The sequence below is a fragment of the Microtus oregoni genome, unplaced genomic scaffold, assembly GCF_018167655.1.
Source record: "Microtus oregoni isolate MIOR12 unplaced genomic scaffold, Mior012 000037F_ref0000500, whole genome shotgun sequence".
In the NCBI taxonomy this organism is placed as follows: domain Eukaryota; kingdom Metazoa; phylum Chordata; class Mammalia; order Rodentia; family Cricetidae; genus Microtus; species Microtus oregoni.
The window spans coordinates 21,028,438-21,051,844 of NW_024543096.1; the positions used below are offsets into that span (position 1 = coordinate 21,028,438).

A 23,407-nucleotide genomic window follows, 5' to 3' on the forward strand; every position below is an offset into this window, starting at 1 on the left:
GGAACAAGATGCCATGAAATAATTTTATACTTTAAGAGATTAGAAACTGATTATTTAAAATTATTTAACTCACTGTAAAAAAACAAACTTAATTCTTACTATTCTGTTCACATAAGAAGAGCAATATACTCACTAGATTCTTTTGTCTTATGTGCATTAGTGTTTTGCCACAGGTTTTGGATCCCCTGGAACTATAGTTACAAACTGTTGTGAACTGCCATGTGGGTGTTGGGAGTTGAACCCAGGTCCTCTGGAAGAGCAGCCAGCACTCTTAAGAACTGATCCTTAAGCTGGGCCATGGTGGCACACACCTTTAATCCCAGCACTCACACTCAGGAGGCAGAGGCAGGGGGATATCTGTGCATTTGAGGTCAACCTGGTCTACAGAGTGAGTGCCAGGACAGGCTCCAAAGCCACACAGAGAAAACCTGTCTTGAAAAAAATAAAAGACCTGAGTCATATCTTCAGCCCTTGATCATTCTTTTTTTTAATTGATTTTTTATTGAGCTCTACATTTTGATTATTCTTACTAATAATAAATAATTTAAGATATCAGATCTCAAAAATAGTACTAATAACTTAGACATAAATACAAGTGTGACATTTCAACGTTGTGTAATTCCAAACACATGCATTCTTGTAAAGCCAGCTGAACAGACCCCCATTTCCTCTTTCGTTCCAAGTTCATATTATTTTATTCATGGTATGCCTGAATCTTTAAGTCAGTTTCATAAACTTTTAAACTTTTATTTTATTGTTTAAATCATTTTCCATTTTATTGAAAAGGAGATTTTTTTTTCCTACAGTATATCCTGATTATAGTTTCTTCTCCCTCTATGTCTCCCAGTTCCACCCCACCTCCCCTTCCCTCTGGAGAACAAAATAAAATGAAAAAAAAACATCAAATAGAATTTGGATAAAACAAGCCAACAAAAGGAAAAGAACCCAAGAGAAAGCACAAGAATCAGAGACCCCCCCTCATGCACATATTCAATTTAATATTTATTTAATATTTAAAATATTAAATTAAACACTCCAATATATACACAGAGGACCTGATGCAGACCCGTGCGGGCCCTGTAAGTGCTGACTCAGTCTCTGTGAGTTCATATGAGCTTTGCTCCTTTAACATAGAGGGCCTTGTTCTCTATGGGTCCTCCCTTCCCTCTGACTCACACACACACTTTTCTGTTTCCTCTTCTGTCAGGTTCCCTGAGCCCTGAGGGGAGGGATTTGGTGAGCAAATCCCATTTAGAGCTGTGTGTTCCAAGGTGTCTCTCTCAAATGTTCCAAGGTCTCTGTCTCTGTCTCTGTCTCTGTCTCTCTCTCTCTCTCTCTCTCTCTCTCTCTCTCTCTCTCTGTGTGTGTGTGTGTGTGTGTGTGTGTGTGTGTGTGTGGTATAGCAGAATATCATTAGGGGTCATTTTATCACTGTTTTTGTTTCTTTGTTTTTGTTTTTTTTTTTTTTAATACTGATACGATTTGGTTTTACCCGAGATCTCTGGGCTGTTTAGTCTCTGGTTCTTGATCATACACACAATGTCTGATATGGGGTTCCATCTTGTGGAGTGGCCTTAAGTCCAATCAGATGTTGGTTGGTTGCTCCCACAAGCTTTGTGCCACCGTTGCCCTAGCATGTTTTGCAGAAAGGATAGCACTGCAAATCAAAGGCTTGGTAGCTGGTTTGGTGTTTCTGTTTCTCTTTTGGTAACCTGCAGAGTACCTTTCTGTATCAAGACACTAGAACCTAAGAGTGAAGGTTCTCTGCTCACTCTCTCCATGTTCAGTGAGTTGTGATGGTGTTTGTCAATAGATTCTTGCTCTCGGTTTGTGGAGATCACCCTATTGTCTTGGCAGCAGCCTGGGTTGGTGGGGAACTTCCATGGGATGCTCGTTAGTCCGCAATGCAACTGAATGTAACTAAAGTCCCAGTACGGGTAGCTTCACTGGGTGACACGGATGGCCAATTGGGATTCTGTCTTCTCCATTATTTGGAAACTTCATTAGGATTGCCTTCATGTGTTTTATGAGGTTTCTACTGAAATAAGTTTCCGTACTCCTCAAATGCCCCTCAATTTTAATTGATGTTCCTTCATTCCCTCCTTAAACTAATCTCCTCTTCTCCTACCCACACTCTTCCCTGTTCCCACATCTTCCTACCCCTACCCCCAGTCCACCCATAAAATTAAATAAAGCTACCAGTCACAGAGTTTTATGATGAGACAAATCCATGTCCATTTGGGTCAGTCCAATGTAGTCACAAAAGCCCTTAGAAGCTGAAGATTATATCAGACTGGTGGTGGTGAGAAAGAACTGCGGCTGAATGAAAGAAGAAGACATGAGCAAAGGAGGGTGGCCGCTTCTAGAAGCTTCCAAAGACAAAGGAATGAGATCTCCCATAGGGTCTGCAGAAACGAGTTGATCCCTTGCAACACTTGTCAATACACAGTGAGGCATATTCAGAATTTCCGAGCCTCTTATGTATTAAACTAGATTGTGTCATTTTAAATAGCTATATTTTCAATATTTTGTTTTGACAGCCAAGCACGAGGAGGAAGCCCATGCTACCTCTGCTCCTACTCATCCTTCCTTTCCTTCCCCGCTTTCTTCCTCTTTTCTCAATTATCTGTCCCTGAAATTACATTAATAAAATAATTCATTTTTCAGTATTTTATAAAGAAATGGTCAGTCTGTTTATCTGTCATTTCAGGAAGCAATCCATAGCAGTCAAGAGATGAGAAAGAATGAACAAGAATTCTATAAAGCACATGGAACCGATGTCTTCAAAACAGAAACGGTAATTACTTAGTAACACACACAAAAAAAAAATTCAAATGGTCTCCAGGACTGTGTAGGATTTTTTTACTTTTCTGTAAACATATGCTTTTACTGTGTGTACTTAGGATAAATATACAACAGTGTGTCTAACCCTACTTTCCCGTTAGAACTATTTTGAAAAATGAAACAAGCTGCCTAAAAATATGCCTGCAGTTAGGTGTTGTTCGCATATGTTCTGTTATAACTTGAGTACACATTAAAACAAACAATAGAAATAGTAGCTGACCTCCCTCAACATGTACCAAATTCTCAGAAGAAAAATACTGCAAAATGAAGATTATTTTCAGTACTCAAATCACTGACTTCTTAAAAACAATTACTTTTTTTAAAATTGTCTTTCGAAACAGATGTCACATCTTGAAAAGCACACTGAGGAAGTAAACCAAGCTTCACAGCTCCGTCAGTATGTACAAGAAACAGGTAACAGTCTGGCACAATTGGGTACACTTGACCTTTGCCCTTTCTGAGTATGTGGGTTTGGAGGACTTTCTTTCAGAAGTCAGTCCTCCCCACCAAGGAACTTTAGTAGCTGTGAGTCATGCTCCCAAAGGGGGCAAGATTGCATTTCTGCATATAATAAGATTTTGCGTGTGTTAGTACATGTAACATATTTTAAAATAGCTCATTGCCCATCAGACCTATAATAAATTCATTCTAAACTCCAGAAAGGTAATAAGCTAACCACTACTGAAATTTTTTATACCTTGGAACCTAGAATACACTTCATTGCCTATGAAGCACCCTGACAATAAAATTAAGGAAATAATAGGTCAATTCTCCACCCACAGTTGGGGGTCAGGTTATGAGGAAATTGGTAGATGTTTGCAGATGATGAGATGCAGCTGTCCACTCTTACAGAGCGGGAATGGCTTTCATCTGGTAAGATGAAAGGAAAGATTGCACCCCTGCTGTGGCCTAAACAATATTTGTTTCTTGCTACATAACAAATGCAGCATTCTTCTTGCCAAGCTCAGTGGTGCATGTTCATGTTTGTAATTCTGGCCTTTAGGGGGCTTAAGCAATAGGACTGCTGCAGGTTCAAGGCCAACACAGGGTACATAATGAGATGTAGGCTACAGAGCAAGAATTTTTATCAAACTATCCAAACAAACAAACAAGAAAAATGGCCTATCTTTTTTTCTTTAAAATGCATTATTTTTTCTGCATCTATAATTTAAAACACAGTTGTAGAAATTCTGAAAATATTTTTATCCAGAGATAACCACTCCAAATAATTTTAAAGTTTATTTTTATTTATGTGTATTATGTGGTGTTGTGTGTGTGTGTGTGTGTGTGTGTGAGAGAGAGAGAGAGAGAGAGAGAGAGAGAGAGAGAGACAGAGAGAGAGAGACAGAGACAGAGACAGAGAGAAAGAGAGCGAAACACCCAGAGGCCAGAGGACCCCATCAGATCCACTACAGTTGGAGTTCCAAGTTGTAATGATCTGCCCAACATGGTGCTGAGAACTAAACTTTGGTCCCCTGTAAGAGCAGCAAGCTCTTCTAACTGCTGTACCATCTCTCCTGCTTCACATACAAATTTTCTTTTCTGTGTTTCTTCCTTAATAATTCTTGCTTCACTTCAAAATCAATGGATGAAATAATGCCATGTGCATAAATGTGTCCTTTGAGTCTTGTTCGCTAATTTTCATTATAAGGCGTTTAATGCAGCATGGTGTTTTCATCTCAAATACCATTTTACTCATTATGTAGTATCCCTGGTATCTGTGTGTTTTTGTAGTCATTGATACACCCGAGGATGAAGAGATGCCTAAGGTTTCCACAAAGATTTTGAAAGAGCAATTTGAGAAGTCTGCCCAGGAAAAGTTTCTCTACTCTGACAGAGAAACCACAACTCCATCCAGGTGCATAAAGGTATGATATACTCTCTATACATTAGGGTTAAAAATGTGTAAATATACTTGAGGTTTTGTGGTGTTTTCATAACAAAATAATCCGAACTAGCATTTATTCTATCTCAAAAGGAGGATATTCATCTATGAGGTAGAGTGAGAAGTCCCACCTACTGGAGAATATGAATGAAGAAAGTCATATATATTTTAAAGTCTATAAACTAATATCAAGTAAAGTAACTAAGTCAATTTTAATTGCCAGATAGTTACATGTTTTATTTTAAATGATAAAAAACCAAAAAACTAACAAAGTACCTCAAGACCTCTTCTGCCTCCATCGATTACTCTACACATCAATTGAAGAGGGGCAAATTAAGCGTATGTAAACCAGGCATAGTGTCGTATTCCTCTAATCCCAGAATTTGAGAGGCAGAGGCAGGTAGATCTCTGTGAATTCCAGGCTCGCCAAGGCTACAAAAGAGAACCTGTGTGTGTGTTTATATATATATATATATATATATATATATATATATATATATATATATAATGTGTAAGTATGTGTTAATGCTCAAATGCTGAGTCAATGATACCTTGATGGAAGAATATTATTATTAAAAACAGAATGATATTTACTAACCCATATTGAGTATTCTCCCAAGTAGGTTTAAGCACAGTTCATACCTGTTTTCCAAGGCAGGCATCACAGCGGACCCTTGTATATGGACAGGTGAAAGGTAGGGCCCAGGAAATCTCCGTACTACAGACATCGTTATAAGCCTTGATTTTCTCTCCTTTAAAGATTGAAAATGACAGTGAAGAATCCTTAAAGCCATCATCAGCTGTGGGTACCTCTTCTTCTTACACTTCAACCAGCCAGAGGAAGGAAATCTCAACCTCAAGTTATAGTAATCACAGTGTCACTTCAACATCCCTGGCACAAGTTAATGGCGCTCCTTCAGGGAAGACGGAAGAATTTCCTCCTCCCCCACCTGACGTACTTCAGACACCAATGGATAAGACAGCATTTTCCCAGTCCCCTGAATTCCCCAGTCCCCCTAGAGGACTACCAATCCCCAAAGATTTATATACCAAACAACGAAATTTGTATGAATTAAACCGTTTATATAGACATATCCATCCCGAGTTAAGAAAAAACTTAGAAAAGGATTACATCAGTGAGGTTTCTGAAATTGTCTCTAGCCAGAAAAACTCAGGAAACTCCGTTTCGGCAGATGTGCAACAAGCTCGGTATATTTTTGAAAATACAAATGACAGTTCTCAGAGAGATCCGAACCAAGAAAGCCTGGAATGGGATGAAATTCTGAAAGGAGAGGTGCAGTCCATGCGATGGATTTTTGAGAATCAACCATTAGATTCTATCAAAAATGGCTCTGCAGACGAAGGGTCCACTTTCAAGGGCGCTGCTGACCAAGAACTCATTGCTGGGGGTGATGTGAGATACACGACTTGGATGTTTGAGACTCAGCCAATAGATGCCCTAGGGGTTCCTTCTACTGGCACTGAAGGAAACACAGAGAAAATTCCTGAGCTAGCTAGAGGAGATGTTTGCACAGCAAGGTGGATGTTTGAAACAAGGCCTTTAGACTCAATGAACAAAATGCACCAAAGTCAAGAAGAAACAGAATATACTGCTATAAATGACATAACTGGGGGAGACGTTAAGACTGTGAGGTACATGTTTGAAACTCAAAACCTGGATCAGCTTGGGCAGCTTCACTCTGTAGATGAAGTTCACTTATTACAACTCCGATCTGAGCTCAAAGAAATTAAAGGAAATGTTAAGAGGAGCATAAAGTGTTTTGAAACTCAACCACTCTATGTCATCAGAGATGGTTCAGGCCAAATGCTAGAAATTAAAACTGTGCAGAGAGAGGACATTGAAAGGGGGGACGTGAGAACAGCACATTGGATGTTTGAAACACAGCCTTTGGACGCAATTAGCAAAGATATCACAGAAATTAAAGTTGTTCGAGGAATATCCATGGAAGAAAATGTCAAAGGTGGGGTGAGTAGAGCAAAGTGGTTATTTGAAACTCAGCCCCTGGAGAAAATCAAAGAAGAGTCAAATGAGGTTGTCATTAATAAAGAAGCCATCATAGGTACAGATGTTTCTAAGAAGTGCTGGATGTTTGAAACACAGCCGTTAGACGTTCTAAAAGAAGTCACTGATGCAGATACTACATCACCTGAAGAGAGAATAGGAGGTGACGTAAAAACCACCAAGCATCTATTTGAAACGTTTCCAATAGAAGCTTTAAAAGACAGTCCTGATGTAGGAAAGCTTCAAAAAATCACTGCCTCTGAAGAAGAAAAAGGAGACGTTAGGCACCAAAAATGGGTTTTTGAAACTCAACCTTTGGAAGACATTAGAGAAGGTAAGAGGGAGTACACGAGGACAGTGAGGCTAGAAGCAGTTGAGAGAGGTCAGGTAAAGAACTACACGCATATCTTTGAGGCCAATAATTTAACTAAGGTTGATGCATCACATAAAAATGAGGTGGAAGGAGTACCCAGAGGCACTGTGGAGTTGAATAAATCTCTCTTCGAGACAATCCCACTGTATGCTATTCAAGACCGTCTTGGAAAATACCATCAAGTAAAGACAGTTCAGCAGGAAGAAATCCTCACAGGAGACGTAAGAAGCTGTAGGTGGCTTTTTGAAACAAGGCCCATTGACCAATTTGATGAAAGTCTTCATAAATTTCAAATAATTAGAGGAATATCTGCTCAAGAAATCCAAGCAGGGAGTGTGAAAACTGCTAGATGGTTGTTTGAAACTCAGCCTCTTGATTCATTTAAATATTTTAGTAATGAGGAGGAAACAGAAAGCAAAACTGAACAAACTACAAATGTTGTTAAAGGAGATGTCAAAACCTGTAAATGGCTCTTTGAGACCCAGCCAATGGAGTCTCTTTATGAAAAGGTTTCCTTGGCGACAAACACCGAAGATATTCATAAGGGTGATGTTAGAACCTGTACCTGGCTTTTTGAAACGCAGCCACTTGATACTATAAAAGATGACTCAGAAGCAACAATCAAACTACAAACTGTAAAGCAGGATGAGATACAAGGTGGGGATGTTCGGACAGCATGTTTTCGCTTTGAGACAGAAAATCTGGACAACATACAGGGGAAGGAAGGGAAAGAAAACAAGCCTGTGGAGGTGGATATACAAGCTGGCGATGTCTCTGGTATGAAGTATAAGTTTGAGCACCAGTCCTTAGGTTCTATCAGTTGCAGTTCAGAGGATGTTTTGAATAAGATCAAAACCCTAAAAACTGAAGACATTCAGAAAGGCAATGTGTTAAATTGTAGGTGGCTATTTGAAAACATACCCATTGATACGATAAAGGAAAATCAAGAGGGTGATGGATTGGTTAAGACAGTGACAGACATACAAGGAGGAAATGTGAGAAAGGGGTGCTTCATTTTTGAGACGTTTTCTTTGGATGAGATTAAAGATGAATCCAATGATGTACGCATCAGGGAAACGAATAATGAAGAAGTCATCAAAGGTGATGTGAAGAGCTACAGAATGCTCTTTGAAACACAGCCGCTCTATGCAATTCGAGATCAAGAAGGGTTTTACCACGAAGTGACTACTGTTAAAAAAGAAGAAGTAATTCATGGAGATGTACGAGGAACGAGGTGGCTCTTTGAAACAAAACCATTAGACTCAATTAATGAATCAGAAGATGTGTATGTTATTAAATCTGTCACCCAGGAAGACATTCAGAAGGGGGACGTGAGTTCTGTCAGATACAAATTTGAGACTCAACCCCTGGATCGGATCTCAGACGAATCACATGGTATTGTGCACACTGTGGATTCTATTCAAGGAGGTGACGTGAAGACAAGCAAACAATTCTTTGAGTCTGACAATGGTGACAAGAAGAAATATGTAAGAACAGTGAGTGTCAACGAAGTGCAAAAGGGCAATGTTAAGACTTCTACTTGGCTCTTTGAAACTCGCAGCATAGATGAACTGGGAGCAGGGTCTGGATACGACACCATCAAGACTGTCACCCAGGAAGAGATGCGGAAAGGTGACGTTAAGAATGCAGTGTGGCTCTTTGAAAATCAAGCATTGGATTCTATTAAGGAAGTAGACGAAAGTGATGCAAAAATGACCAAAGAAGAAATTCCTCCATCAGATGTCAAAACAACTACATGGCTCTTTGAAACAAAACCTATTCATGAATTTAATGAAACAAGAGTAGAGAAGGTAGAAATTATGGGCAAAAGCATTAAAGAAACTCTGGAAGACCTCTACTCTCAGAGAGTTATTGAAGCTCCTGGAATTATCATTGAAGCTGATGAAGTTGGCGATGTCCGAATGGCAAAATACAAGCTCATGAACCAAACAGCCCCAGAGATACAGAAAGAAGCAGCTATCAGGGCTGATCTCAGAAGCATAATGATAAATTTACTTTCCCAAAGGGACGGTAAAAAGAAAGAGATATGTGTCAGTGAAGAGGAGAAGGGAAATGTCAATTTGACTAAAACTCAATTATTAAACAGATCAACTGAATTTCATGCTGAAAAGGAAGAGATAGTGAGAGGGGATGTTAAACAAGCAATAAAAAAGCTGTTCTCGGAGGAAAAACACACAAAGAAAGGCATCTTAATTCAGGAAGATGAAAAGGGAGATATCAACATGACTATCTACTGTCTTCTTCATGAAAATGCCGGTGACAAGACTGAACGAGAAGACATAATAGGAGGTGATGTGAGAGGCGCCATTCATAACCTGCTATCTTCTCCATCAAATGGTAAAATACCTGAAAGGACAAAAGTCGGTGCCTCAGAGAGGGGAAACGTTCAGTTCTTCACAACATGCATAGAAACCGGAGCTTTGGATTACCTCAAACAACTTCAAGCAGGGACGAATGAAACACTCACAGCCAGGGAACAAGAGGGAGAGGGAGACATAATCAGGTGTGATGTGGAGGACACAAAACTGTTATTAAAGGAAGGGCAATCTCTGGTTGAACATACCGTTCATGAAACTGACATCATCCCAGGAGAAGTGCACAATACAGTTAAAGTCCTCATGGCTGGATCTCAGGGTTCATCTTCCAAGACACAGAAAGAAGAGACTATAAAAGGTGATTTGAACTCAACCCTAAACTCTCTCAGCCAGGTCATGAATCAGAAAACAGTGTCGGAAGCAGATGAAATTGTAAACTGTGACAGGTTGACCACACTAGAGTCACTTAAGGAGTCAAGCCACAGACAGAAAGAATCTAAACAATCTGGTGGCATCTCTGGTGATCTTGAGCAAGCTATTGCGTGCCTTGAGAAGGCTACAAATACAAGGACTGAAATACTGAAAAAAGAGATGATGCTAGATGACCTTGAAACATCATTAAGGTCTTTGAAAGAAGCACAGCAGTGTTTCAAAAAGCTGGATAGAGCAGGGCTAATCAAAGAAGATGCACTGGGATTCGCAGAACGACAAAAAGTAGGGATTCGTCCAGCTACTGTCCAGAGAGACAAAAAAAGTCTTCTCCAACCAATGCCAGGACCATTTGAGCCAGCAACCAGGCAGCAAGCAGGACCAGGCCCTCTCCATGAAACCATGCAGCAATCGTACAACCAGCCTTCAGTAGAAGAAAGATGTGAGGTTCATCTTTCCAGAGCCCCGAAGGGCGCTGTCAAGATTGTTGTTGATCGGGAACAAAACAACGACGCTCTAGAGAAAAACCTTAGGAAGATGTCTAATCCAGAGCACAGAGCTGTGAGAAATGCTTTAGACATGGGTGACAGAACTGGCATCTGGACTGAGAGCAGAGAATATCTGCGTGGTGGTAACAATATGAGCAAACAGTTAACTACAACCCTGGCAATGAAGGAAAATGTAAAAATCAAGGAATCAGAAAATGTGAGAGAGTCAAAGGATGCTATCTTTAACTTCTCTCAGTCTGTAGACAAAATGTTTAGAAAGCAGCAGACTCAATCTTGTGAAGTACAGAATGATTACCAGAAGTCTCAGTCCTGGGATTCCTATGGGAAGAGTCAAAATAAAATGAAAAATGTGAATATATCACCAGGGGCACAAAGTTATATGCCAGATCCCACCCAGCATCCCACCAACAAGACAGCTGAAGAGATGCATGGGGCAACCAGAAACTCTTGGGAGCAAGCCTTGCTAAGTCAGGAAACATGGTATTCTAATAAAGATATGAAGAAAAATGATGGGAGTCTTCAACCTTTACCTGCAGGTAAGGATGTCCACGGACTAACAGGAATGAGAGTCTCTGGAAAAGGCCACAAAAAATTTCAGGCAACTGACAAAAACCAGAAAATTGATGTTCGTCTAGAAAGCCAGGACTTTCTAATGAAGACAAATACTTCCAAAGAGTTGAAAATGGCAATGGAGAGGTCCCTTAATCCAATCCACCTTCGCCCTGAGTGTCATGTGAAAGAAAATGAGGACTCTCTTCCACCTCCATCTCCTCCTCCTCCTCCACCTTCCAATGCATCATCCGAAATTGAATTTCCTCTTCCCCCTCCACCACCTTCAATGTTGTTGCCTGAAAAGAATGAGTTTCTTTCCTCTTCATCCACAGAGAAGACAAGGACTGAATTTGAAAATTTCCCAAGTCTCCCTCTCCCTCCACCACCAGTAGATGAGAAATCAGAAGGAGAACGTCTGTCAGCATCCCTTCCTCCTCCACCTCCTCCAACTCCATGGCAAGCAGCACAGCTTCTACCCCCCTCTGCCCTAGAAAATCGTAGTGAATCACTTTGGCAGCAGCATTCCCAAACAGAATCCTCAAGCTCTCGGCAGATTCACTCTCAGGCTAAAACCCTAACAGGAAAAACACCACCTCCTACACTCCCCAAACCCAAACTTCCCAAAAGAATTAAAGATAAAATCAGTCAGCAGTACCCAAATGGCGAATTGGGAAAATCTGTGTCAGATGTGGAAATGAAAACCATCCTCCCGAAGGATCAGGAAAGATCAGGGGTGGCAGTGAGCAGTGAGCATACTGAGACAAAGCAGGAGGTATTCAGAGAAAGCCTTGGTGAAAGAAAACAGCTGTCAATCCACTCAGCAAACTCTCTATCTCAGACAGTTCCAGAAGTCTCAGCTCCCAGGGGTAAACAGAAAGCTCCCCTAGTTAAATCCCACTCACTTCCATCGGGTTCAGAGCAACAAAGCCCGAAGCCTTACATGAGAAAATTTAAGACACCTTTAATGATTGCCGAAGAAAAATACAGACAACAAAGGGAAGAGCTTGAGAAACAGAGACAGGAGAATTCTTGCCACAGCACTGTCAAAACAGAAACCTACCACCAAAACATATCCGAGAAGGAGAAAGAAACAGCGTCACAAAAAGCAGCGGAGACAGTCCCCATACCCAGGAAGGATTTGGACTTGACTAAGAACAGGGCTGTGCTTGTAGGTGTGAGCTCTGACAGCCAACCCTGCACAGCCTCTGCATTGGCAGTTGCTACTGAGAGGCTCCAGCATGTTCTAGCAGCTTCAGAAGATAAGTGTACCATGAGAAAGGGAGGTATACAAAGCTCAAAGAACATGCAACAATCAAAATCAGCTTGTGAAATTAGCCAGAATTACAAGGAATGTAAGACACAACAAACACATATGGAGACGTTGCCCTTTCCCCAAAGCAAATCAAATTTCCCAAGTATCAAAGTGAAAACTATCAAGCTCCCGACACGAGATCATACATCGACTGAAATAGATCGCAGTTCTGAAAGTCACATAAAGCAATCTGAAGTTGACGCCCAAACCATCACTAAACAAATGAATCAGGAAATCAAGAAAACCCAAGCAAAGACACGGTTTGATGATAAGCAATCTGTGCCTGAAAAATCTTTTCCATTACCTAAAATGGAGAAAACGGTGACAATACAAATGCCTGAAGAATCTTCCGGGAAAAATCACAAGAGTAAACTCAAAACACCTCCCAAGAAGCAGAGGGGATTTGGGGAGCTTGACGGAGGAAATGTCCTAGGGCGTGAAGAAAGTCGTCAGGACTCATGCATGAGCAGTTCCAAAGAGGACAGATTAACAGACAGAAAGCAAGAGCATCTGCAGGACCAGAGAGTACCGAGGGTAGTCCAACAAACGATTTTTGATGCATGCCTAGACACACGGACTCAGAATTTTCAGCAAACACAAATACAAACATCTGGAAGTACAGTTGAGCACAAAAAACTGCCTGATATGACAGAGAAAAAATGTCTTAGAGACCAGGGAATTCAACAGACCCATGTCACTCTTAACACTGAGCATTCAAAGCAAGAGATGATGCAGCACAAGTCTCCATTTTCCTCTGTGAAAGAATCCCAGCAGAATGATGGGAAAGGTGCCATAAATATATTGGAATTCTTGAGGAAACGTGAAGAACTACAGCAGATTTTGTCTAGAGTAAAACAGTTCGAAGCAGAGTCAAATAAAAGTGGCCTTCAAACATTTCAGACACTGTTAAATATTGTTCCGGTATGGCTGATAAGTGAAGAAAAAAGAGACTATGGAGTTCGTGTTGCCATGGAGAATAATTTAGAAAAAGTCAAAGAAGAAATAACACATATTAAAACCCAAGCAGAGGATATGCTTGCGCACTGTGAACATGTAATTCAAACAGCCATGATGGCCGCCCAAACAGGAAAGCAGAGAGATAAGCCTACCCATCTTAATGAAATGTCACTGAAAGTGTCTAACGTCAATGCCAGCTCGAATAAATGCACTGAGCAGCGAGAAAATAAAATTGGAGAAGAAAAATCATCACACCGCCAAGTAGCAATGACCCATGGCCCTGCTGAGACACATCAGGAGCCTAAGGGAGATTATAAGGAGACACATCAGGAGCCTAAGGGAGATTATAAGATTGCTCCTCCCTCTCTGAAAACTCGTCCACCGTCACCAACGTTCATTACAATAGAGTCCACTGCCCGCCGAGCCGAAACCTCCACCAAGAGTGAGCTTTCTCAGTCCCCTAAAAAGAACAATTGTGCTGAACCTCCACCTAGAAGACCCACAGAGCAAACACCTAGACTTCCCAGAACAGGCACCTCCCCGTCGTCCCCACCAAGGAGCCGCTCTGAACAACTCGTTAGACTCAAAGACACCACGGCCAAGTTAGCCAGAGGTAGCATCCCATGCTCGCCAGGGACCCCAGTTCCGATGGCAGAGAAGAGATCAGAAGTGATCGTGTCTCCAGCCACACTTCGCAGGCAAATTAAGATAGAAAGTCATGCCAGGGACTCTCCACCAGCTGTCACGATACCTGTCAATGTGAACCACGTCATGAGTGGTTCCTTCCGAGAATCTGTAGCAGCTCAAGAGGAAAGGAGAGAAATACAGAAAAAGGAGACGTATGTTCATAAAGATGAAATGAATTCAATCGACAGCACAATGCCAGAAATAGAAAGCTATGATGCAGTCGAAATCATCCGCAAGGTGCAAGGGCCTCGCCTATCAGAACACACAGAGAGATTTGAAGCAGCTACCAATCAAACGGTTCAAATGGCTGAACGTTTTCTGAATGGCCATGAAAATGAAATGCACAGATGGTTTAGGGAATTTGAGAATGACCCAGTTTTTGGAGCAAAGACGGATAGAAGAGCTTATGCAAACGGTGAAGTAAACCGCAACATGAAACAAGAGAGTCACACATTTTGTAAGGAGGAGTTTGGATTAGCATCTTCTGGAAATGCTAACTTTCCAGGCTTTTCCTACAGACATCCTAGAGAGTACCAAGAAACAGTTTCTGCAATGCAGCCCAGGGTTCACTCTGAAGCAAGGTCTCTCAGTGAGCACTTCTTAGGCATAGACGCATTTGACAGTCAGATCATTGGGTCAAAGGTAGCAACCTCATCGACACGTAGCTCGGATGCAGGCAGGTCTGGCTTTGACATCAGGCATGCTCCACCAACCTATGAAGACGTGATTGCTGGCCACATCCTAGACCTTGCGGATTCACCTCCAAATCATAGAAGAGATTTTCAGAAGACGTGGCAGGAGAGTGAAAGGATTTTTGAGCACTTGGGCTATGAAACCTCCAACGCACATGCAACTGAAATGAGCCGGGCCTTCCAGGAGGAATCTGCCTTTATACGTGGTAAATGAGATTGAAGAGTATGAAAGAAGATTAACACATTTGAAAGCATGCGTGTCAATGTCAAATAATATTTGCAATTAAACAGTGTGTGGAAATAACCCAGGAACAAGCTAGGACTAACGGCAAACCCTACGGGCTTGTGATTCTTTGCTATCCTTGCTTTCTACTTCCTTACTTAACAATAACATTTAAAATGACTAACTTGCAGAATGCATTACGGAAACCTGTTCTTCAAACTCAAGTTAAATAGGAGTTTAAAGAAAGCATCAGATGTAACAACTGCTGGGGTGGTTTTAGCAGTGGTGGAACTATTTGTTTGCTATAAAACAAACTCGTTAATAAAATTTAATAATAAGATTTACTTCATTCAATAGTTTATGGTGGTACCATATCAAAACCTTTGACATATTTTAACTGTGTGCTTAAATAGCCTCAACACACCTTAGTAAAAGCCTCAGACAGAACTCACAGTATGCATGTGTGCTGTAAGTATTTTCATCAGCATGTTAAAGATGTAGATGTAACGTTAGACATTTTATACATTTAGCTATTGTAATTGAATTGAGGTGATAACACACCCAGATCCCAATGTTTTCTGTAACGATTATTTTCATCTTTATGAACATTAAGCCTAAATGACAATTCCATTGACCTAATTCATAGACGAGGATAAGTAATATGCTTTAAGACTTGATTATGTTTGTAAGATAAGAGATTTAAATCATAAGAACATCATATTTTTAATATCACAAGACAACTCATTCAATTGTACATCCCATGCTTTTTACAGTAATGAGGGTTATGGTAAAAGGATGGGACACAATGCATCTGCCACGTTAATGCAGTCTATTCTTTTGGACAGCTTCAAAGAAACGGCAAACTTCAAAATAAAAACCTGCTGAAATTAGTAATTACGCCTCTCATATTTACAACATATGTGTCTAGTTTATCAAGTTAATATGGTTTCTTTAATGTGCTTGCTTCTGGCATAATTAAGCAAAGCTGTCTAATTAATTTCAAATGCTCAGTTTTTGCTAAGACAGTTCAAAACCATAGAAAACACAAAGAAGCTGGCGTGAAACATAGAAAGATGTCCCTAGTCAAGTGAAAGAGTCAAAGGAGTCCTCTCAATCACGGAGAGGCAGAGCGTAAGCACAAACGTGGCTTTTGTACGAAGGGCCTCGACATAATTGCTTTCATAGGTGACAAATCCAAAAGGTTGGTTATTGTCGGAAGAGTATAGTGAAAGTCAAAACCAATATTTAATTGATGTGTCTGTGTCCAGGGTAAGCCACTAGAGGACCCTGATTAGTGATGTAACTAATGACTGTTATTTATAAAGACTACCCTTCATATGGGAGCAGTGGGGAGCAGCTGCAGGTAGTAAGTGAGATAATCAATTGTAAAAAAACAAAACAAAACAAAACAAAACAGAAAGGGTAGATGTAAGGATCCTAAAGGCCGTAAAGTCTAAAGTCAGTTAGGAAAAGAGGAGAGGTCCTCCTTGACATTACATGATGGGAGAGTATTATTACAAGGAAGTAAACTGCTGGCGTCACGAAGTAAACCTGATATTATTGAGATAATATTTAATCAAATACTATACAATGCCTTGGCTCATAAAAATCTGAATGCACTTTAGAATGATTGATCCATAATACGGTTTTAGAAATAAAAGTTTCATATAAAACTTTATATGTATGGAAAGTCTAGTTGCTTCAAATGATAAATTTTCTTAAAGTTCCCCATGACTGAGTTTACTGTATATATTTAATGTATTCATGTAAGTAAGCATAATACATACTTATGTGTTTATAAATAATAGTCCAATTTCCACAAGGTATAATGGTAGAGGCGTTAAATCTTTGTACCAGATCCTCAAACTTCTGTGCTATTGCACACTGTCCAGAGAACAAGACATAAAGACAATTTCCAAGGATTTTTCACTTTATCTGCATGGCCTGTTTATCTATTATTTGTTTTCCTCTGTTATTGCAATTGTGATGGAAAATAGAAACATATAAGCCTTTATAAATTTTTACTTTTAGAAACTGCTGGTCCAAGACAAGGAAATCTGCGTAATCTGTCAAAAGACAGTTTATCCAATGGAATGCCTCGTAGCAGACAAGCAGAATTTTCATAAATCTTGTTTCAGATGCCATCACTGCAGCAGTAAACTGAGGTAACAATGTCATGTTGAGTGTGCCACATGGGCTGAAGAAGCTAGGAGCCTAGTACAACAGCTAATCTCTAGAGAGAAGTAGAATTCTCCAGATCTCACAGCTGCCCTCAGTGGCTACCATCGCACAGGGGGCTGTGACCCTATTCTACTGTGCATTGCCCAGGCTGATGCTCAATACTTCCCTTTCACAAGCTACCTTTCTAGTTGTGGGAATGGGGTGGGTCAGAAAGCGTCCTGAGTACCTGTGAAGCCAGGCTTTTTAAGTTGGTCATGTGCCTGAATGCATTAGCTCTAGATTACAAGCTGGTAAACTCTTTCTGTAAAGGGCAGATAATAAATATTGGAATTGGCAGGCCATTCTGTTCCCATCAGGACTCATGTTTCCTTGGACCCCAAGAATGACTGGCTAGAGAGAGCAGGTGGGTGTGGCTATGAATAGGCTTAGATACATTCCGGGGAAACTTTGTATCCCAGAGCAGAGGATGGTGCAGAGCTTGTCTGTTTGAGCTACGGTGTATAAGTTAAGAAATGGAGTTGGGAATAGTGTTAGTGACAGGTCAGGCAAAAGCTGTTTATTTCTGAAGCAAAGGCCACATGCTAATCAACACAGTGGCATGAGCTTTCCTTTTCCACCTCTCAAAGGAGATGCATCTAAATGAACGTGACATTTGGTAAGGCCATAGTTTGAAATGCTGAAATGGAATTTATTTTGCTGAATCTAATGTGCACCTCTCAGGCTATCACTTCCCCGACTCTAATTGGCAGTGTCAAATATTCCTCGGTGCAACATTATTGTCCCTTGGTTTCCATGACAATATGACATAATGATTCCCCTCGATTTCCAGGGTGCTCCTTCTCAGGCACCTGTGTGGGTGACTCTTTTTCCTGACCATCAGCGAGATGCTGGAGCTCCTCAGAAGCCCACAAGTTTGGATATACTCTTCTCATTGTTTCTGTTTCCTTCTGGTGAATGAGTCAGTCACACACGACCCTGTAACTTCCGTGTGGGGGTGACTCTGAATTGTGCACTGCTGGGCCAGATTGGACTTTTGCTCATTAAATACTTATTTCCAATCATCAAGGCCCCTGTAAGCATAACGACATCAGTAGGACTCTTTTACTCTTCTCGTTGTTTCCATGCATTCTCTGAGTGTAGCTCCTATCCCTCTGTATCAGTAAGCGACACGAACATTCACTGTGGCCTAGTCGTGAAGCTATCTTTCTTTCAATTATTCTTTCACTCCATTTCAGCCACTACCCACTTTTTTCAATTTCAGAATTCAGAATTTTCCCCTTAAGCTGTGCATTTTTCACCATCCTCATAGCTCAACCTTCGTTCCAGCATATATTGTTTCTCATTTGGGCAAACGCCACACCCATTGTAGCTAGTGTGGTCTTCCTGTGTTCACATCTCTTAGCAGTACCACTATCAACAATCCGTTCTAAGACTGCATTCTACAGTGTTGTAAAATGATCTTTCTGAAACACAAATATGAAACACCTTCTCTGTTTAAAGCGTAGACCAGCTTCCCCAGTGCATTAAAAATATCTGTCATTAAAACATTAATCAACCTGCGGTTCAAATGTAGCCCTTATTTCTCCCCAATTCTTCAAGCATCCCCAGTCCTTTTCAGTTATAGGTTACGCTCCATGCAGAATTACCTCTTTCTATTTCTAATAAAAGATATATTTTTCTCTCTCACACTTCCAGCTAATGTCAGATGTCATCCCTACTCCTTCTAGGAGTTTTTAAACACACATCTTCCAGATCTCTACCAGTTCAACGTCCACTCATTCTTCAGACCTCAACTAAGACTATCTCATTCATGAACCTTTTTGTTATTTTAACTTTTTGGCTTGCACAGAGAGGTCAGACATCCTTCTCAATCATTCTTCAAAGCATCCCCTGCACTTTCCCCACCATCAACCTGAGCTACTATAATCATCATTGACATTAACTGTGGTAATGTTTGCTTTCTCAACACCTAGTCAGGGCTGACATATAATAAAGAGTCAAAATTACATATCAAATACTGGTACTTTTAAGTGATGGATCAAAAATACAAAGAAAGTCAAAGGAGCGAAATGCACGATACAATAAATCATTAGAGCATGAACACTTTGTAACCACTAATCAACCTAAAGAACTTTGCTGGCCATATTGGAAGAGCCTTTTATGTATTCTATTTTAAACACAATCTCCACTCATTCCCATGAGTAAAAGTATCCATTTTAATTATCATGTATTTTCCTTTAATTGTTGCTGCTCTTGTATACATTTATAGTGCTGTATCTTATTTTTATATTTTGTTGTGTTTTGTAAATTCTTTTTTAATCCTTAAGCTTCCCTTGCATTCCCTTTCTGCTTCACCATCTATTTTGCTAAGAGCACAGGATATTTGGCCTGTAGAATGTTCTGGTCTCAAGTTGCTGATTGCACACTCACCAAGTAATTCAAAGCTCTCATTGTCCTGGATACTTCTAAATTGTCAGATAGGGCATGATTTTGAATTAGACCTGCAGGTGTACACTATTCCTGGTCATGTGACCCTTTTTTCGGGGAAATAGTGGAGTCCTCATAAACTTACTAATCACGACTGGGAAGGAACAGTTGATTGACCTCAATAAAATACATTGACTGGGGTTCACCCTTCTTTCACCTGGTTAGAGGAATCTCTTCTCTTTCCATTGTCTGCTGAGTAAGTACCTTTTCCATGACCTAAGTAAACTTTAGGAACTTCATTACTTGATAACTGCAGGGTGTCTTTCCATTCCCCGTGCAAGTCCTGGTCCCATCATTTCTGCAAGTCTTCCTTACTCTAGCAACATGTGCTACTTCAAGTCCAACCCACTTGATGTCCATTCTAATTTTGTTTCAGATTTTTGTTTCTAAGCCATTTTGGGTAGATGAACTAATAGATATTTACATATATTATACACTCTAAATTCAATGATAATTTCAATCAGATTCCAAACTTATCTATGTAGCTGCTTCCCTTCTAGGTCTCTATGTCTTTTTCTCTGTCCCTCAAACATAAAGAAGATGACAACTAAGCTGCTTTGAGGCTGAGATATTACAATAACTTTAAGATGTCTTTGAGCAACCTAATGACACCCTATGTGATAATAAAATGTAAAAAGTGTGGATGGGATACCTCTTAATATCAGAGCATCTGTGTAGCGATTGCATGGGCCTAGATCCAGTGCCAAGTAGTATAAAAAATATAACAGACTTAGAATATCTTGTATTCACTCATCTTAATAACAGCCTTGGATTGGAACTGAGGCTCTAGGTGGGGGGATAGTTTGTGAAGCACACACAAGGCCCCAGGTTTAAACCAGAGCACTGCATCAGACAAGAACAGTAGTGCAAGCCTTTGATTCCAACACTAGCTTCAAAGTCACCCACAACTATGTAGTGTGAACATAGTGTGCCCTTAATGCCAAGTCCAGTAGACCTGGCACCCTCTTCTGGCCTCCTCCTGTACCAGGTACTCAAATAATGAACAGACATACATACAACAGTCAAATGACACAAAAAGCTTAAAGTCATCTAATAACAAAAACTAATGATAGTACCAATCAATGAACCAAAATTTTATAAAATTTATATTTGATTTAACTTACCCACCCATTTCTAAATAAGTTACTGTATTATCCATGCCAGATCCGTTTGACACTGCATTGTGCCCTGTTCCCCTCTCTGCCCCCTTAACCATTCATTTTATCTTCCAGGTATCATGGCATTAGTGTCTAGTGCTGAGGTTCTTCTTTAGATATTCTGGTTATTCAAGCTTATTTTCTACGAGACTATTTAGAACTTGAATTTGTGGTGGCAGTATTCCTTAAATTCTACTACGCTGGTAATATTTACTCTGTGTTCTTCATGTGTGCCATCACAGCCGACAACACGAAGAATTCTTTTTCTCTGTACTTTTTATTAAAAGTTTGGTAGTTTCAGCATAACAGTTCTTGGCACTGGTCATTCTAGGTCTGGACTATATCTAGTGTCAGAAGTCGCTGAGTCGGCACAGGTTTAGGCCCATTGGTCTAATGGATGGACTGTGCCTGAGCACACCTACTATATCCTTGGTGATATGCAGCATGAAATTCTGAATACTGAAAGGCACACATCACAGTGGGGATTGGTGGTAATTCGCCTAACTGGAATTTTAATTAACAGTGCCGTTCCTCTGGGTGGTAAGGGGGTTCCTGATTTTCTGACTCATTACTAAAATAATTCTGCAATTCTCCATAAATGTATAGTAAGTATACAGAACCCTCAATATTATGTCTTTTCTTTTGGCAGTTTGGGAAATTACGCATCACTTCGTGGACAAATATACTGCAAGCCCCACTTTCAACAACTTTTTAAGTCTAAAGGAAATTATGATGAAGGTTTTGGACACAGACAGCATAAAGATCGATGGAATTGCAAAAACCAAAGCAGCTTAGTTGATTTAATTCCCACTGAAGAACCCAGTGTGTGTGAAAACCCTGCAGCAGATACCCTCTTGTCTGGGGATCTTACTAAACATGCAGAGGTTTGTAACAGCGAGTGGCAAAACGATGATTTGAGGAAATGGGGGGAGAGAGGAAAATTAAAAATTGTTTGGCCTCCTTGCCAGGAGATGCCTAAGAAAAGCTCTCCCCGTGAGGAAGAACTCAAAGTGAGTAAGCCTAAATGGCCACCTCACGTGACAATCCCTGTTCCCTCCGAATTTAAAAGGGAGTCGCCGACAGAGCACGTAAAAATCATGGAGAATCAAGGGGAAGAGCCAGAGAGCTTCCCTGTCCTACAACCGTGTCAGCACCACGCGTGTCAGAAAGAGGACATTGGGGTAGTCCAAGAAATAAAAGTGTATGAAGCAAGAAAAGAGGAGAAAGAGGGAAAGAGAAATGCGCAAGATAAGCTGGATGAAGCTGAGGGTGTAGCAAACAAGAGAAAAAGCGGGATGGATCTTTACGACAGTCACCTGTATGTGCAGAGCGACGCAAAGGAGAAGGATGGACATGCTAATGAACCTGATGGCGCAGAGGCTTTACAAGTTACAAACCCTGGTGCTGACGTGGGACCAGAGACCCACAGACAGAACTTCAATAACAACAACAATAACAATTCGGTAGCTGTCCCCTCTCTGAAGAACGGCAGGCAGGAGAAACCTGTTTTAGAACGTCCTCATCTAGTGCCGTCGGCCAGTGAAGCAAACAGCTACTACGCAAGTGAATATCAAAACAAGAAGTTAAAACAGACATCTAGGATCTCAGAGTTACTTGGTATCTTTGAATCCGAAAAGTCGTCCTCCAAGAAGGTCCTAGCCATGGCTCTGGAGAAAAGGGCTGACGGAGTGACTGCAGGCAGTCCTGAGCAGTTCGCTCCGGAGCCAGGCTTCCGGCAGGGCTCATCAGTTAAAGAGGAAAGCCGTGCAGCCTCTCCTGATAACAACCTCTTACCCATGAAAGGAAACCATGAAAATAACAAAAACGTACACCTTTTCTTTTCTAACACCGTGAAAGTCTCTTCTTTTTCCAAGAATCATCACACCCTTGGGTGTGATTTCATAGATTCTGTTGATCAACTCAAAAGTATGTCACGCTTGTATTTAAGAGAACTTGGAAACGATGTCAAATCCTGGCATGGGGAAACTACAGGAGCAGCTTGGAGTGATGGGAGAACGGGTTTTGATGCTGCAAGCCCAGGGTGTGCGGCTAAGCCTGTGGTTCCCAGAGTGCAGTGCCAGGCTGAACATCTGACCGTGGAAGAGCTGATTAAAAGGGACAGGTGTTACAGTACCAGCGATGCTGACTGAGACTTCTCTGGCCACTTGTGGTTCCTACACAAGCACGGAGAGATGTTCTCAGATAAGATCTCGGGATCATGACTCACTTAGGATTGCAACGATCATGTCTCATAATTTCATATTTCCTGTATCGCACTCCATAATTCTTCTCCACTATTCATTTGAGTCTGGTTTGGATCTGAACGGCATGCTGAGGTGAAACAAGGTAGCCATGGTTTCTTCCTCAAATGGCCCAGGCGCTACTTGTTTCTATACTGTATAGTGTGCGTGAGGGGTCTGTATTGCTGGCGGTTGTTGCCATTCTTGCACCTTCTCCATAATTTCAGATGAAATAAAATTGAATCACCTGAGATACAAACGCCTATAAACCTGTGTTTTCTTTCTGTGCTGTATATTGCTGTTATGGTTTCCAACATTTGAGAAATACTTAGGAGGAGGGGGATGGTCACTCATGCCTTTATTACCAGCCCTGAGTGTGGGAGTCTTCTGTTTTGTGTTGATTTCATTGGTTAAATAAAGAGACTGCCTTGGCCCTTTAATAGGACAGGAAATTAGGTAGGCAGAGTAAACAGACAGAATGCTGGGAGAAAGAAGCCGTGTCAGTCAGTCGCCATGATTC

At 40.8% G+C, this 23,407-nt stretch overlaps 1 protein-coding gene across 5 annotated transcripts in view; it reads left to right on the plus strand.

Annotated features, from left to right (window-relative positions):
* The window catches only part of LOC121433232 (xin actin-binding repeat-containing protein 2-like), a 74,924-nt gene extending 51,786 nt beyond the window's left edge, over positions 1-23,138 (plus strand). For 2 of the 5 annotated variants that reach the window (XM_041631585.1, XM_041631584.1), the window contains 6 exons: positions 2,690-2,797; positions 3,186-3,258; positions 4,579-4,712; positions 5,490-14,805; positions 16,854-16,987; positions 21,297-21,433. In XM_041631585.1, the coding sequence (XP_041487519.1) occupies positions 2,690-2,797; positions 3,186-3,258; positions 4,579-4,712; positions 5,490-14,805; positions 16,854-16,948 (9,726 nt within the window). In that variant the 3' untranslated portion in view covers positions 16,949-16,987; positions 21,297-21,433. Of the gene's footprint in view, positions 1-2,689; positions 2,798-3,185; positions 3,259-4,578; positions 4,713-5,489; positions 14,806-16,853; positions 16,988-21,296 lie in introns of those variants that run through there. The other 3 variants (XM_041631588.1, XM_041631586.1, XM_041631587.1) reach the window with 3 other exon arrangements.
* The last annotated feature ends 269 nt before the right edge of the window (positions 23,139-23,407 follow it).